This window comes from Anolis carolinensis, chromosome 1 (genome assembly GCF_035594765.1).
Source record: "Anolis carolinensis isolate JA03-04 chromosome 1, rAnoCar3.1.pri, whole genome shotgun sequence".
In the NCBI taxonomy this organism is placed as follows: Eukaryota; Metazoa; Chordata; class Lepidosauria; order Squamata; family Dactyloidae; genus Anolis; species Anolis carolinensis.
This window is the reverse complement of record NC_085841.1, coordinates 91,826,291-91,844,958: the sequence shown is the minus strand read 5'-3', so window position 1 is coordinate 91,844,958 and position 18,668 is coordinate 91,826,291. Positions and strand designations below refer to the sequence as shown.

The following is an 18,668-nucleotide window of genomic DNA, read 5'->3' as shown; positions in this document are numbered from 1 at the left end:
TCTATTCTCAGAAGGGGAGTGGACGTATTGCTACATTTTTGGGACCATTGTGCAAGCAAAGCCAGTGGCACTTTGGGATCCATCATGCAATGGGTGTCATAGCAGTATGAGCACAGTTGGAAATTCTTCAAATCACCATGATACATATTATTGCAATTCACTAAAATGATTGCATCAGGACATTATTATTATATCTTGCAGCTACTCAAGAAGCTACTGTTTTTACATAAAATAGAGTTCAAATATGATCCAATCTGATGTTCTGATGCATTTGAACACATTTATTGAGACCATTACTATTCTATATGTATCACTTCATAATTTTATCATATTTCAATCTATACCCTGTTGCTTCATTGTAGTTTATTTAATTTGTGGACCATAACAAACTGGAATTGATTTTGCTTTGATGTAAATGATATACTGGGATTTAATGCCTCTTCAGACACTTGTTTTGTTTTCTCTCTTTGCATACTTGAATGTTTATTTATTTGTATTTTTTCTTATTGTCTTCAGTTTCTGGGCTTTATCTTAATTTATGTGATTCTTGTCATTTTGTGTCAGTATGTTTTTGAAATTATGGTTTTGCCCCATTTTAAAAACCTTCTTTGTTACAAACTAGAAAAGCAGAAAATAAATATTTCAAAACATCTTTTAATATTTTTACATTTTTTATTTTTACTTATATAGCCATAGTACAATCTTTCTGATTATTCAGAAATTTCAGATAATTCCCTCTCCATGCTAAAGAAGTCACTCTCCAAGGAGTGTATGTATGTTTGCAGCTCTAATTTGTGAAAAACAAGCTGAGTGTGACTTTCCTATTTAGGAGCAGTCTTTTAGTTCATAGTCGAGAATGAATTTGAATCCACATTCTTCATGATTACGTCCAACAAACATATACCTGCCTAAGCAACAGAAGCATCTGACTTTCTCAGTGGAATATAACTTTTATAATGGAATATTATTGCTACTTTTTCACAAGAGGAAGACCTTTTGTGGTGCATTTAGGGATGAGTGAATATTTTCTCTTTTTTTCACCAGAATTCACCAACTTTCAAAAGTAGAAGAAACTGTTAGATTTACCTTACGTATTTTGGATTGCTGACTAAGAGTGCATCTACATAGTACTGCCTACTTTGGGGAAAGTCAGTAAAGCCATCAACCAATTAAAAATTAACAAAGCCAATGGACCTGATGGGATCCCTGTTGAAATCTTTAAAGAGAGCAGACCTGAGCTGACACAACAACTCTGCAGGCTTATTGAAAAGGTGTGAGTGACTGAGAAGATCCCAGCAGACTTCAAGGATGCCATTATCATCACCCTTTTCAAAAGAAGAGAATGAACAGACAATGGAAACTATCGAGGTATCTCCCTTTTAACCTCCACCGGGAAAATCCTTGCAAGAATCCTCGCAAACCACCTTCTAGCTATTTCAGAAGACATTCTCCATGAATCCCAGAATGGCTTCTGCCCCTCCAGAGAAACAGTGGATATTGATTTTCACTGCACGACAGCTCCAACAAAAATGCAGGGAACAAAATCAACCTCTGTACATGGCATTAATCAACCTTGCAAAGGCCTTTGACACAATGAATAATAATAATAATAGTAATAATAATAATAATAATAATAATAATAATAATACTTTATTTATACCCCACCACCATCTCCCCGTGAGGACTCGGGGCGGCTCACAATGTTACAAAAGTTACAGCACAAATACATTAACAATATACACAGTTTAAAACACAAGAAGATGATAAAACAGAATTTAAAACAAAGGTTTATACAACAGTAATAATATCAAACAACCACCAATGCAATTCAGTCAACTTCAAAGGTGGTGGTGGGGGGGGGGGCCTTGAATGTTTGCTGGACCATGCTCCTGCAAATCAGATGCCCTGATAAAGTTGTGAACATCCTGTGGCTCCTCCATGATGACATAACAGCAACAGTCTTGGATGGCAATGACTTCCCTCGTGACCCTTTTAAGGTGGAATCAGGTGTCAAACAGGGATGTGTGATTGCCCCGACCTTATTTTCCATTTTCATAGCTATGATTCTGCACCTTGTTGATGGGAAGCTTCCCACTGGTGTGAAAATCACATATCAGATGAATTGCAAGTTCTTTAACCTCAGCAGGCTGAAAGCCAAAAGTAAGGTAACAACAGCTTCTGTTATAGAACTCCAATATGCTGATGATAATGTAGTCTGTGCTTATTCAGAGGAAGACCTTCAAGCCATTGTATTATCAAAGGCTTTCACAGCAGGGATCACTGGAGTGTGATGTGGTTTCTGGGCTGTACGGACATGTGCTAGAAACCACACAAAACTCTCTGAACACCTTTGCAGAAGCATATGAAAAGCTGAACATTAAGAAAACCAAAGTGCTGTACCAGCAGGCACCGACCAATCCCTCTGCAATGTTAACAATACAGCTTAATGCTTCAATGCTAGAAAATGTTCAACATTTCTGCTACCTAGACTGCTGCCTTTCTGCAACAGTCAAGATTGAAGCCAAAGTACAATGCCAAGCTCTGCAAGTGCAGCATTTTTTTTCAAATGAAGCAGAGAGTGTTCAAGGATTAGGACATTCGTAGTGATACCAAGATGCTTGTTTATAAAGTTATTGTCCTTCTAACTCTGTTGTATATTTGCGAAACATGGACCATCTATAAACATCACTCTCGAGTTCTGGAAAAATTCCATCAGTGTTGCCTTCAAAAAATCCTGTAAATCTCATGGGAAGACAGGCAGATAAACATTACCATTGTGGAAGAAGCAAAGATCACCATTGAAGGGATAATTTTCCACCATCAACTTTGCTGGACTGGCCATGTTGTTTGAATGCCTGATCACCATCTCCTAAAACAGTTACTTTATTCTCAGCTCAAGAACAGAAACACTTTAACTGCATGGCTCAATGCTATGGAATCAAGGCAGTTTTAGTTATACAAACTAAATATCTCTGCTAAACAGTGCTGGTGTCTCTCAAAGCTACAACTTTTAGATTCTAAAGCACTGAGTCTTGATGTCGAACTGCATGAATTCTACAGTATAAATGCACCCAGGATGAATTTAATCCTATCAAATGACCACTTTATCCTAAATAAATTTGCTTTAACTAAAGGGAATTTTTATAATTCAGGGAAACTTTTTTCATCTGTGAAATCTACATTTACTGGAAAGAGCACCTTTTTTTGTAAGAAAATCTGGTACCAAAATTGGAAAAAGCTGCCCTTGCTCATATTTGGTCCCCAGAGTTGCTGCTCCTGTCATCTTTTCCGAAGGCCGGGAGTGGGTGGGTGGGAAATCTGTGTTGATTGAAGCTCTACTGTAGAAGAGAAGATGCTCTCACAATCTGTAAGCCTAATTTGCTTGATTCCAGCACCTGGCATTTCTAAATTCCTCTGAGAAGATTGCAACCTGTTTCCTCCCAGCTGGTTGTATTTTTCCCCATCTTCAGGTCTTCCTAATGGGTTTGCTTCTTAAATTAATAAATACTTAAAATGGAAATAAATTCTTAATGCAAGAGGCAGCCTGTGGCAAAGAATATTTCAGTGTCTGCTGGGAAAAACACCTTTTTAATTTCCAAAATTAAACAGAAGATTATAGCATAGCGATACAGGCAGCATTCACACTGTATGACAGCATTTGTCAGGTTGGCAAAAGCACACACATTAAAATGCCTGGTCAACAGAAGGCTGCTTTCTGTTTGCCCTCAGTTTCCCCATCCTCTTCATTGATTTGTAAATGAGACTTGTGGTTAGTTTGAACTGAGCAGAACTGTCTTTGCTTGATACAGGGCCAAATCAATTCAAACCCTTCATACATTAAACCAATATATGAAAAGGACTTGGGGATGCACAAATGCTTGCTGTACAGTTGGCGAGTATGACCACCAAGAATTGGAGAGATAAAAAACTTAGCATGTGAAAGGAATTGGGGCCACTGAAATATCTTAGGCCACATTTTTGATTCCCTCCCCCTCCCTGAAGAATCCCACTTGTATGCTTTCTAATCCTTAATCATTATTATATTGTGATGCCTTGTGCCTTTTCCTGCTCTGAAATTCATGCACATTTAAATGTTTTTCCCTTGATTTGTACATTTATTTCTGAAATTTACTTAATGTATATAACTTTTCTACATTAACTAAAGTGTGTGTTGTATATTTATTTCAATTATGCATTTGTGTTCACATTTTAAAATACGAATACAGTTTTGTGGTATTTTCTGAAATGCCCTTTAAGCCCTTCAGTTCTGCTCATATTTGAGACAAGATGCATATTTGTTCACAATAAGTCTGAAAAGTTTTGAAAATGTACTTCTGCAATCCTTGAAGGGGTTGCACACATGTGTCAATGTATACCTATATGGCTTTATATATCTCCCAATTAATTCAAAGAGAGTGGAGATACTAAATGGCCCAGAAAACCCATTCCTATGGAAAAGATCTCTCTTCTGTGTATATCAGTATATGCCTAGGGCATCTTTCAAGTACATCTGATAAAATAAATGCAATGTGAAAGATTTTGAAGTCTGGATATTGGGGGGGGGGGGGTGTTATCATAACAAGACATTACTTCCATTTTAGAGCTTCTTACTTCATGTTGATAGTAAACATTTTATCTTTGTAAAAATGCTTGTGGGGAGTACTATTAAAACATAGTGTGACAGTTCAGGGCTCCAACCTGAACACTGAGCCAGACACAATTCCTTGTATTTTCTCTCCTCTCCACCCTTGCCTTTCATACTGGCTAAGAACTCCCTCATTAAAGGAGCAAATTGTGACTCTCTGGGAAAAGAAATATGTTCCTCGAGAGCTCAGATGGAAGGCGCATTAGATTGCTCACCTTTGAGCGTATAAAATGAATATGAGCTTTGGGCCCATAAAATGGACAACTGTGCAGCTGAAAAGCAAATGTAAATGTCACTGAAGTAGAACAGATCATAGTATTTGGCCACTGAATGAATGCTGAGGGCAGAAGTTGAAGCAGGAGTTATTTCAGAAGGAACTTTTAAAAAATATCTTCTCAATGATTTCATTATGTTAAAATTAATTGATAGCCATAAATGCTATGATAATCAGTATCATTATCACTCACCATTTGAATAGCATTCTGGATGACAACAAGCATTAATCAAGTCATAAACCTGAGGTTTATCATACTAATTATAATGTCTTAGCTTTAACTCAAGTAACTGCCCTTATACTTCTAAGGCATGGGTGCCAAACCCATTTTCACTGAGTGTCATATCAGCCTTTTGGTTGCATTCAAAGGGCCATTTGCAGTTATAAGACAGTATAAATGTAACTATGTTCTCCTGACATTGAAAGCCTCATGGTCCATATAAAATAACATGATGGGCTGGATTCGGTCCATGGGCCCTGCATTTGACACACGTGTTCTAGAAGATATATTCTGCAATCTGTATTCACAGAGCTATTTTAAAATTTCAACTCATTTTAGAAACTTGTTCCAGTTGTAGTGTGTATATACTTTTCAGTAAACTCACAGCTAGTTAGACCTCCCACTCCTATGAAATTACTCTTCCTACCAGAATTTCTGTTCTCCAGATAAATAAGTATTTTAGAGTTGCTGCTTGCGCTTTTGTTTGCCACACTGAACTTTCTGCTTCCCTTGCCTTCAGTTATTCCCTTTGTTCTAGGAAGTGGCTTAACAATGAGTAACAGCCAAAAATTTGTCTCTTTGATAACAAATTGACCTGTCTTGTTAAATGTTCAGCATACCTATAACAGTCCTCCATTGAGATCCAAGTTATAGTGACTTTATTTTTCTTGTCTAAACTACATTCAGTAGAGGAAGAAAACAAGGTATATTTTCTGTGTTCCCATTTTCACACTTGAAAGGCAAACCTGACAAGCAGGGGAAAAGAGCACTTAGAAAGAAAATGAAACAGGAATTCCTGTATTTACTATGTAATACTATAGTGGCCATATTCTTTCTATAGAATACTAGCTGTGCCCGGCCACGCGTTGCTGTGGCATTGTCTGGTGGTGTTGGTGAGAAATTGTTGAGGTAGTGGTGGTATTGAATGTCTGTTTTATGGTTGTCTTTATGTTTAGTATGCACACTGAAGTGGATTATATGGCAGTGTGGGGTCAAGATAATCCAGTTCAAAGCAGATAATATAAGATTCTAAATGGGTTATATAGATGTGGAAGGGCCTTGAGTCTACATTGCCATATAATCCAGTTAAAATCTGATAATCTGTGGAAGAGGCCTGAGGCCTAACTGTGCCTTCCCCTGGGCTGAGTAGGTTGCTAGGACACCAAGTGGGCAGAGCTTAGCCTTCAAACTGGCAGCAATTGGATAAAAACTATTATTCCTCTCCCTGTAATTAGGACTTTAGTTTTCTTTTCCTTTTTGCTGTATCAACCTAGAGCCATGAATGATGGGTTGTGTTGTCAAATTTCGAGGTTGGGGGGTCTGTAGTTTTGTTGTTTTGTCCGCTGCCCTGATGCCATCACTCTTTTATATATATAGATGGGAAAGAGTGTGCCAGAAGCTAATGAAGGTAGTATGCAAATATGCTGTACAGACTGGATGTGGTAAATAAGTACTTCCAGTCTCCTGAAAAATACCAAATACGAACATGTCCTTGCCTTACCTATTCCATGTACATTCATCATTTAGCTAGATGTCTGGAGTCAAATCCTCTGTGTCTTATTTTTCTCCTGGAATGAAAAATATGCCTGCCTTATCCACTGTACATAGATGCAGTGAGGATTTATTAGCAAAATGCCTCTGAACTACTACAACAAAAATCTGTGTAAAGGTTTATTCCCATTCTCGCTCCTAACAAAGCACTAGATGGATAGTATCAGCTGACATCTTGGCATATTGAAAGCTTTACTGATGTTTTCACCCAGGGAAAGGTACAATTTATTTACAACTTGTGTTGTTTTTTTCCATGGTTTTTAGTGGGATATTGCATTGTCCTGGCTTTGTTTATGTTCATGTAGGCGTATTACAAAGCTTATAAATTAAAATCCATGATAGTAATTAAATATTGATAAGAATCAAAGATTAACTGTACTTATTGGTCCCAGGAAGAGAAGAGCTAGATACTGTTCAGTCTCTCAGCTGGATCAGCTGGCACAATTTCCTTCATTTTTGACCCACGATAACCCTGATATTCCTGCCAGAGGCCTCTCCTGAGAACATTCTAGACAATTATATTACAAGAGAGCACTGCAGCCAAAAAAATCTCATATTAGTCTCTCACAAATGACATCAAAAACCTTGTTGACATTGAGGGCAAAGTGATGCCATGACTCATTTTTACAGTTACATGAAATACCCTTTCATGCTCACATATCCTTCCTGAAAAATGAAAAAGGGAGCTCCACCCTGTCTTCTAATGTTATCAATTTCATTTGCTTGCCCAAGAATGGGAGCTCAGAGGGAATTATTCTACTTTTACTGATATTATTTAAAAACTGATGCTTCTACCAGTGGAAGGAGGCAACAGGGGACCGCCCTTTTTTCCTTGCAAACTCTCCTCATATGTCTTTAGGGCCCCTTCTACACTGCCATATAAAATCCAGATTATCTCCTTTGAACTGGATTATATAGCAGTGTAAATTCATAAAATCCAGTTCAAAGCAGATAATGTGTTATTATTTGATTTGATAATCTGAATTATATAGCAGTGTAGAAGAGACCTAGAACCTATTTCAGGGCTGAGAAACCTTCAGAAGTAGGTTTTTAGCTCCAAAGAGACTGCAGTGGATATGGGATTTAAGCTATCCCTTTGTGCTTGAAAGATGTAGGGTGGGATGCAGAACACTGTCTACCTGCTCCTTTGTTAGAACTGTTTTCAGTATTATTTGCAGAGTTGAGAAATTGCAGAAACTTCTTAGGTGCATAAAGATCAAATGCTGGGATTTCCCATTGCCAGGTCCCACAAAGGTCTAAGATACTAGTAAAATAAGAGAAATCATACTGTTGTGTATACATAGCTCAATGGCATGACAGGTTATGGAAGCCAGCAGTCTCTTTGTTCATTCTCAATATTGTTAATGGCATCTTTATCCAAAAGAAGTGGGCATAGTGGAGTATGAAGAATGAATTGTGACATTACTTCATGGAATATAATAAGGGATGGACAAATATGCCAGTCTTGATATATTCCTTATTCAAAATTTGTGAATTTTGGTTTATTCTTATCTGAATGAAACTGAAACAAAATTCTCACCCAGCAATATATAGTTTTGTATATCCTTCATTTATGAATGGAATTGTTAAATATGCCTTTATGAAATGGTACATCTTTTGCCGAAAGTAATAGCTGAAGATACCTATCATCATTAGTGCATCTACAATGTAGAATTTATATAGTTTTACAACATTTTAACTGCCATAGCTAGTGCTATGGAATACTAGGACTTCTAGTTTTACAAGCCTTTAGCCACTCTTAAAGAGTGTTGGTGCTTCACCGAAATACAACTCCCTGGATTCCATAGCATTGAGCCATGGTAGTTATGTAATGTCAAGCAGTATTAATTCTACAGTGTAAATGCATCTATGTACCTTTTCTTCTTTACACATTATAAACAAACTACTGCCCATCTAACTGAGGGCTCTTGCGGACAGGCCCTATATCCCAGGATCTGATCCCAGGTTTTCTGTTTATCCCAGATTATCTGGCAGTGCAGACTCATAAAATCTAGTTTAAAACAAAAAACCTGGGATCAGATCCTGGGATATAGGGCCTGTCTAGAAGGGCCCTAAACCATATTTAAGACATGATAGTTGATTCATGTATTATATGTGAATTTCATTAAGCAGATTATTGTAATTTTTGTCAATATACATTAGCAAAATTCTAGAAAAATATCTGAATGGAAATAAGCTTAGAAAGCTTTCCTTCCAAGTGAGCATGATGTCAGGTTTTAGAATTATCATGTATTTGTCAAAACTGGGAGGTAGAAAACTTCCTTCAGAAAACACACCAACTCTAGTTTAATCAGTAATATACTCTATGTAGCCACAGACCCTTCATAGCTGCTTGATCTTTATTTTTAAAAACAAACACCCAATTTCATATTAAATCTATGAAATTTCTGCACTACATCTCAGATAGATTCCCTTTATTACCATGACATATAGCCTCTAATCTTTCACACTTTTTTTAGGTTCTAGCAGTTCTCTTAAAGTGGGATTATTAGTGACATGAATAATCCTATGTGATGAACCTTTGGAACTGCAATAGTGATGCTGCTCCCAGCCCAAATTTTCAAGTTGCTCAAGCTCTATTTCCTCTTATGAACCTGCTTTAATTTTTCTTGCTTAGCATAAAAAACTATTTGCACACTCTTCTGTTTAAACCTCATTGGTTTCTTAACATCTCAAACACACAAAGTGTATTTCCCCCTTAGTGAGAGAGAACAGAAAACAGGTTTTTACTAATAATCTGGTTTCCCACAAGGAAAAAAGGAATTATGTGCATGCATGTCTTCCTACATACCTGTCATCCACAGAGCCTTGCCTGTCCTCCCAATAGAGTGAAGGGAAGATAATCCCCTCCTCAAAATAACTCTTCCTCCAACACCAAATATATTCCTCTTCTCATTTGGGAACAAAAAAGCAAAAAAAGAGAAAAAGCGAGGTTGGCCTTGTTTTGTGCTCAACAAACAGAAAATCCTAGTTGTGACAGTGAAACTTTCCCCTAAGAAACAAACCCCAACAGTGAAAATTCTCTACTTAAACTCCAAACAGGCAAAGATCTAGCATGTGGATTTGGGAATGTCTGAAACGAAAAGAGAGGAAATGGAAGTTTGAGGGGAGGAAGGGGAAGAGAAAGGGTTATGCTGGGAAGAGCCATGAAGTGCTGCTATTGTGGTTCTATGTTATTATATAGAAGGCAAAGTAAACACATGTCTCCCATGACCAACTAAAAGCAGAGCCGGCCCTAGGTATTTTTCAAGTGTAGGCGAACAGAATTTTGGCACCCCCCCCCCAAACCAATCACTGAAAAATAAAAGCGTTGGATAAGCGAAAATGTTGGATAATAAGGAAGTATAAAGGAAAAGCCTATAAAACATCAAATTACATTATGATTTTAAAAATTAAGCACCAAAACATCATGTTTTACAACAAATCAATAGAAAAAGCAGTTCAATACATGGTAATGTTATGTAGGAATTACTATATTTGCAAATTTAGCACTAAATATTGAACAGGGATATAGGGCAGTGTGGACTTAGATAACCCAGATAGCCCTCAGTATTAAAAAAAAAACCTCTAAAATCAGGACAATAAATAAAGAACAACACTCTGAAAACAGAAGAAATCCAGACAGTAAACAATCAGGGACAGCTAACTCCTCCCAAAAAAAGATTCTCCCAGGCAAGAAGAAGCCAGGCCTTGAAGCCACAGGGCCATTAAATGCTAATCAAGGTGATTAATTACAACATTCACACCTGCTTCAAAGAAAAGTTCTTTCTCCCACCCTGGACCTTCTACAGATATATAAACCCCACATACCTAGCTTCCAAGTTCCTACAGACCTCACAATCTCTGAAGGCCCCAAAGGTGGGCTTGTGTGGTGCGAAGGTGGGTCTGCGCTGGCCGGAAAGCCCAGCGCGGCCGCTGGAAGGCCCGAAAGAGAAGGAGGTGGAGAGTGGTGCCCTCCTCCCAGGACGATGGTGCCCCCGGGACGATGGCGCCACAGGCAAATGCCTATTTCGCCTTATGGTTGGACCGCCTCTGACTAAAAGTCAACAAAAATGTGGACAAAATTTGGCCAGGTGTGAAGGTAGGCAGGACTTGGCGAATGGCCAAAATGTTGCCTATATGAAATGAGAAGAAAGGGAGGAAGTATTATGATGGCAAACTTCATGCCCATCAAAGAAGGAATGTTTTACAAAGTATTGCTGGTGTTGGCACAAGACTGCAGAAATGTTTATGGATTCCCTCCCACATTTCTGCATGCCATGTGAATAGAATATTTAAATATAGATCACCAGTATACTCTTAAGCCCCTTCTACACAGCTGTATAAAATCCAGATTACTTGCTTAAACTGGATTATATGGCGGTGTAGACTCAGATATTCCAGTTTAAAGCAGATAATGTGGATTATTTGCCTTGATATTCTGAATTATATGACAGTATAGAAGGGCTCTTAGGCACCATTGCTAGACCTTTCACCCAGTATGGCTTTCTCTAGTGTGTCTGCAAACAGGAAGTGATCTCAAATTGAAAGTCTATAGCACTTGCTGCTCTCAAGTAAGTATGTATTACTTTTTTATTTCATCTTTTTAAAATTCTATTGTGGAACATAAACACACACACACACACACACACAGAAACATACAATCTTGATATTCCACAATCAGTACAAGTATTTTTCCCCAGTCCCGCCACCTCCCCAATCTCACCCATGAATTTATCCTTATGTAATATGAAGGTACAGGAATACTATTGAATATTGCATTACTTAAGGCCCTCAAATGTGGACTGAAATCTTGCAGTATAGAAATATACAAGTATAAGTAGGACTTACTCCTGCCTAAGTAGGTATAAGATTACAGCTTAAATTTGCAAAAAGGATTTCTTTCATGGTTGTTTCCACCCACAATACATGGCATTTAAATGAAAACACAACCCTCAGAGACTTTGCTGTATCCTTTAGTCTTTTAATTGGCATTGTACCTTCTTGACCTAGAGTTTGCCTCAGGCAGGCAAATTATACTTTCAGGTTTTGCAGCAACATCGTGATGATGAGCACATCTTTCAAATGAATTCTGTGGAAAACCATTGAATTACAATAAACTGAACTAATAAAGTCCACATTAGTAAGTGTGGTATTTGCATGCCCTTAATAATGCAGAGCTAATCCCATCATTAAACTCCTTGTCATAGAATATGCTTCTCCAGAGTGCATGTTCAGGTTTAAACATTTCAACATCACTTTAAAACCATTGTAATTGGAGGAATTATTATTAATCTACTGTTCTTATTCGTTTTCAAAGAAGCAGCCATGTTAGTCTCTTACAGCATAAAAAGAAGAAAGTGTGGGAAGAGGAAAACAGAAAAAGAACTGTGGCTGCTCCTTTATGATTGACTAGTTATTATTTTTGCATAGACTTTCATGGATATAAAACCATTTCTTCAATTCAGTACTTTCCCCTCTCCCCCTCCTTTCTCATTTTTATGTTTTCATTAGATAAACATATTTTGAGCAAACCTGAGATAAAATAGTGATCTTCTGTAATTAAAAAACTCATTCAAAGTTTTTTAATCATGTCAGAAGTGACTTGAGAACATACTGTAAGTTGCTTCTGGTGTGAGATAATTGGTGATCTACGGAGACATTAGCCAGGGGATGCCCAAATGTGTTACCATCCTGCTGGAAGGCTTCTCTCATGTCCCCGCAAGATAGAGCTGATGTCTGGGAGCTCACCCCATCTCACGGATTTGAACCAGCAACCTTCAGGTCAGCAACTCAACCTTTTGGTCAGCGGTCCAGCCGGCGCAAGGGTTTAACCCATTGTGCCACCATAGCTCCTACAGTTATACAGTTATAGCTCTATGATTCCACTTTATCTGCTTTCAGATGGATTATCTGAGTCCACACTGCCATATAATCCAGTTCAATGTGGATTTTATACAGCTGTGTGGAAGGGGCCTAGGATTCCATGGAGTGCAACCAGGGCAGGTAAAGTAAAATCATTGTGCTATATTTTTATAGTGGAAAAGTGCCCCACTGGTTTTTGGAAAGCTGCACTGATTGTCCATACAGTCTTTTTTTTTTAATTCATGATGCTGAAGACCCCAAAAACCTAAATAGTTTGTGAGCTTGCTGTTTGAATGCAGTCTTTCCCATATATGAACTACTTAAGGACTGAGTTCTGCACGAGACCTTCCTCTGTTGGGGTCAATAGATGGAGAAGTGATGTGGGAGAGAGTCTTCTCTACTGTGACGCTCTGGATATGTTATTATGGCCCCATCTATACTGCCATATAAAATCCAGATTATCTGCTTTGAATTGGATTATATGGCAGTGTAAACTCGTATAATCCAGTTTAAAGCAAATAGTCTGGATTATCTGCTTTGATAATCTGCTAATTTCTGCACTGAGTAAAAACATGTCTTCATTTTTATTCCAATTTGTACTCGCATTATGGTTTCAAATTGTTTTAAATGGATTTAATTTTTTGGTACTGTTTCATTATCCAAACGGATTCTAACAGGGAACTAGATGAAGAAGGATAGTCCATTTTACAGGGGGGGGGGGGGGGGGTTGAAAGAGGAAAACAATTTCCCCCATTTTCACTGGTTATTTAATTCCCTCCTCCCTTCACATATCATAAACTACAGTAGAGTCTCGCTTATCCAACACTCGCTTATCCAACGTTCTGGATTATCCAACGCATTTTTGTAGTCAATGTTTTCAATACGTTGTGATATTTTGGTGCTAAATTCGTAAATACAGTAATTACTACTTAGCATTACTGCATATTGAACTACTTTTCTGTCAAATTTGTTGTATAACATGATGTTTTGGTGCTTAATTCATAACCTAATTTGATGTTTAATAGGCTTTTTCTTAATCCCTCCTTATTATCCAACATATTCGCTTATCCAACGTTCTGCCGGCCCGTTTATGTTGGATAAGTGAGACTCTAATGTATTGCTGTTTCAACGATGGCAACATGGGTGGGGGGAATAACAGGAAAACAGGGGGAAATGGTTTAACTCCTTCAACCCCCTTCCCCCCATAAAATGGACTATCATTCTCTGTTTAGCGCCCCCTTGTAGCCTCTGCCTGGATAATTGAACAGTACGAATTTTCATGTTCTTACTTGTCAGATAGTTTAATATATTTATACTTAGTCTGTTTAAGTTATTCCTTACTGTCTTATTTTTTTTTACATTGTGTTAAACTGATTTAAGTGTCTTGTGGGTCAATATTGTTGAAAACAAACTGGCAGTCAGACGAGTTGTTGCAACAATTGAAAATAAGCAGATTCACTTGTATCCCTTAAATTGAAGTGTGGATAGGCTTGAAAATAGCAGACAAGGTCTTACACTGCTCTAAATGCTCTGTGGCACTTTATGCAAAAGTAAAAAGTGAAGTAAAGCAATCTGGTCACATTGTACAGTTAAGTTAACCAACAACAAAGAAAAATGTAGCATTGTAATGAATGTAATATCAGCTTCTTAAAAACTGCAACATTGACCATAACAATCTACTCTAAGAGGATTGCAACAAGTGGTGCAATAAATTAGGAAAGAATTAGTAGCACAGTAAATTAAAAGTAGCATTCCATGTTCTGTCCTAGTCAATGAAAACATCAAAAATGGAAAATGTTGAACTTTCAGTTTAGGACTAGAAACACAAATCAGTAAAAAATCGTTGTTTCAAGTATCACTTGTCCCATTTCACTGTAGTTTAATAAACTTTGTGTTGTAGAAGAATATTGATTGTTGTGACTGAAATGCAATAGAAAACTCCAGGCAATTCCTAGAAAAATAGGTTTCTCTGAATGCACCTTTGAGCGATTGTTTAGACAATCGTGTACCCGTAATGCGATGCGGTTGGGTGGATTCTTCTGAACAAGAAGTGAAGAACTCAAGTAATTTTGCTTATTCTCAAAGACTTCTATGCTATGCCACTCAAACACCTTTGGAAAATAAGTTGATTGGCATGATGGTCAGAAATTCGCTTGGCAATAAAGAAAAGTTAAGATCATCTAGATTAGGGGTTCTTAACTAGGTGTCCCCTTGGGGTCCATGGAAAGCTTTCAGGGAATCTTTGAGCTTGAACTGAAAAAAAATCAATGTATTATCTTTGTAAAACATAATTTGAAATACTCCTAACGTTTAATTTGAAGACATGTTAATGTTAAGTATCATAAAACTACCTGCCACTACATTCTGAGAAGGGGGTTTGTGGTTTTCACCTGACTGGCAAAGGGATCCACAGAACAGAAAAGGTTAAGAACCCCTTATCTATATGATGCTGAAACAATCATATTTCTTTTCATTTGGGGAAAAACTTGTAGCTCAGTAATGAAACAAATTTCTAAATTATTACCTAGAAGGAGTTTTAGGAAATATGAACTCCAGTAATTGGATGTGGCGAGACAGAGATGAAACCTTCAAAAATTCAGAGTTGTTTACAATTTTCTACAAGTAACATTATGCTAAAAACCAATTGCAAAACAATTAATTTGTTTAAAGATGGAAAGAAGACAGTTGAAAATACTTTTTCTCTCACTGTCTGAGTTTTATATATCTAATTGCTCTGACTTGCTATCACAAAATAATTTTAAGGTTTTCTTTGTAAATGTTGATGGGTATTCATGATTCTTTCACACAACTTCCATCAAATATAGTTTGAGTCTGTGTTGCCTTGTGCTGAGTGAGGAATTCTATTGATGTACATAGGACTATTATACACTGTGGAATTATTAATCCAATATTTTATTAGCATAGCCTTGAACATACTCAGAAATACTTTCATAGCTAAAAGAAACATTAGACATCCCAATTAAAATAGAGATATAACACCCACAATTTGTGAAAATAAGCAAGCAAAAGGAAAGCTAAAACAACTTAACAAAATCTTCATACATTATTTCTCTCAAGTGTGAAGTTTGTGGGCTCTGACACAAACCAAAATAGATGTGTTCATTTCTGATGAGGAAAAGGTCTTAAGTGGTTGATTAATGACAGATCCGTTTGCAGTCATTAAACAAACAAAAATAAATGCATGTTTTGCAAGCTATATAAAAATGACAGAATCTATCAATTGAAAATTTAACAGCTACTTCTAAGACAATAAATTTAATCAAATAAATAGTGAGGGGGAATAAGAGGACTAACAAATGTTAAATCAATACATTCATTTTTAGGAACTGCAAATGAAGATTCAAAGAAATAAACTCAATTTATTTATTTTATTTATTTATTACATCACTTCTACCCTGCCCTTCTCACCCATCAGGGGACTCAGAATGAATTTAGTCATTCACTAGATATCTTGTAGGGTTGAAACAGAGGGCAGATATAGGAAGATATAGGACAGAACATGCAAATCCTGTCCCCATCATGCCAATATGCTGGAAGTTAGATCTGGCTCTGCAATGCATTTTAAAGGACAGAGTAATATACCCCTAGTAAGCAAGATGCTGATAAAATCCAGTTCTCTGTATGTAACAAGAACTCATAATCACTTTTAGTGGAATATTTCATAAAGCTCCCTTCAGCCCATTTTGCTCAGTGTATAAAAATCTTAGCTTACTTCTGGATATGTGCCCACCCATCTCTCCGTCCAGTTTTATGGCCTTTCTACACAGACCCTAAATCCTGTGATAGGTAATAGGTTTACCTGAGGCATCCAATCAGGTAAACCCAGATTAATGTAGGGTAAACTGGGGTTTCCCAGTTTACTCCACATTAATTTGACACCTTTAAAGATATGGGCCTAAGGTCCAGATCTTTGCAGGTTCTGGGTCTGTGGGAATTGACTCCTGGGACTGCTTCCGCACAATCCCCACAGCCATCCCAGTTCTTTGGCACCTGGAGCCTGCTCCCCCAGCCCCTCATTTCCTCCCCAAAACTTACTGGAGGGGCCTGCCAGCAATGCAGGCCCCTCTTCACAGTCCACCGGATGTGCCATTTTCTCACATTTCCCTCTCTCCCCAATATAATTTGCTCACTTCAGGAGGACTGTGAAGTGGGGCCTTCTCTGCTGGCAGGCAAACATTCAATGCCGTTTTTAGGCATACAACACATACAGACAGATAGAGGTAATTTAGCATTTTCCAACTTTGGCTTCTGGAGGTTATGCTCAATTCCGGACACAGGGGGAGCTGTCGCTTCATCCACTATGATGCCAAGTCCTTTTTTGATCATTGTACTTCCTCCTTGCTCTTTGATCATCGGCAGTTTCATGGTGTTGTAAATTAAATTAAATTAAATTAACCTCCCCTCTTAAGCGGTCCCTAATTTCTCTACTCACAGCTACAGCTGTTTTTGAACTGTTTAGGAGGACAATAAGCTAGGCTATTGGCAGTCGGGAGCTCAATCCGACTCAGGCTTCGAACTTGCCACCTTCTGGTCAGCAGTGATCAATTGCTGCTGGTGATTAACCAGCTGTGCTACAGCCTGGCCCTTAGTCTTCTATAACATCAGTGTAGAAAGGCCCTTAAGTCTTCTATAAAATCAGGGAGCCACGTGAAGAAATCTGTAATCTTGTCCAAAACACACATTTACTAACATTTCAATGTAACTTTTATAATGCAGTTGAGCCAGAATAACACTATTCTTGTTGTATCAGGTTTCAAAACTAGTAATTAGACAATAGCTGTCTAGATCAGGAGTCCCCAAATTAAGGCCCATGGGCCAGATGCGGCCCTCCAAAATCATTTACCTGGCCCCACCCCAAAGTTTGAAATGGCTTGAAGGCACACAACAACAACAACAACAACAAAAACAACAATTCTAATTAACTTGACTATCTCTTCACTTCCCATTGACATCCTGATAGGTTTATGTTAGTTAAAATTGTTCTGTTGTTGTTGTTGTTTTGCACTACAAATAAGATATGTGCAGTGTGCATAGGAATTCGTTTGTATTTTTTAAAAAATGATAATTCAGCCCCTCAACAGTCTGAAGGATTATGGACCGGCCCTCTGCTTAAAAGGTTTGAGGACTCCTGGTATAGATCATTAAGTACTTAGGACTTTTTAGAGGTGGGCTTTATTGACAACAAGATGGCTAAAACAAATGACCTTCAATTGTAGGCTTGTATCCTCTTGCCTTGAAATCTTGCTTCTGTGTACAGCAAGCAAGAGGTCTACCAGTCATTTCAACTAAGGTCTCTCACGCCTACTGACCATCTGTCCACACAATTATCTTCAGACCTTCTTCTGCCATTTCCATTTTCTAACAGCCCACATTTTCCATTGTCTATTATTTTAAGGCCCTTATTTTGCTACTTTTGCTGCTATACTTCCATCTCGCCCTTTTCAAAGTCTTCTGTGCCTGAATTGATTGCTCCAACTCACACATGTCAAATGCAAGGCTCACGGGACTGAATCCAGCTAACCACATCATCTTATGTGGCCCACAAAGCTTTTAGTGCCAGGGCAACATAGTTAAATTTATACAATCTTACAATTACAAACCGCCCTTTGAAGGCAACAATAATCTAACTGATCCTGGACAGTGTCAAGGTGGCTCTTGCCAGGCTCCTGTGAAAACATAAGCCCTGTTCAATAGTTGGAAAGTGTGTTGAGCCAACAAAAAGAGGGGGAACATGTAAGAATTCATCCCTTCCATGGTTTCCTCATGTGGGGTCTGCACAACAGAAATGTTGCTACATGTGGAGAATCACTATGAAATTAGGAACCCTAAAACCAACCTCTCCAATTGCATGAAGCACAAATAGAGCCACAATCTGCTGCTCCTTGCATCTCAACCTATGGAAGCAGAATGCTCACAAAGTAGCTTTTTAAAACATGAAAAAAAATCTTGCACCATTAAAACGCATGGGCAGACTACAAACCTGCTGAAAAGTTTGTAACAATTTTTTAGTTTTTACCAGCAAATGGCAGGCTGCCAACACTGGACCTTAGTTAGATAGTAAAAACCAAGCCTCAATTACGGGTGACCTTTTT

General features: G+C 37.8%; 1 protein-coding gene across 7 annotated transcripts in view; it reads left to right on the top strand.

The window, feature by feature from the left end:
- nkain2 (sodium/potassium transporting ATPase interacting 2) overlaps positions 1–18,668 on the top strand; it is a 710,044-nt gene that overhangs the window by 188,302 nt on the left and 503,074 nt on the right. For 6 of the 7 annotated variants that reach the window (XR_010005670.1, XM_062979162.1, XM_062979126.1 and 3 more), the window contains exon 2: positions 12,595–12,696. The exons of the other annotated variant lie outside the window; for it this stretch is intronic. Coding sequence is in view for 5 of the 6 variants with exons in the window: in XM_062979162.1 (XP_062835232.1) it covers positions 12,595–12,696 (102 nt within the window). In the remaining variant the exon portion in view is untranslated. The remainder of the gene's footprint in view (positions 1–12,594; positions 12,697–18,668) is intronic. 7 annotated transcript variants of the gene reach the window in all.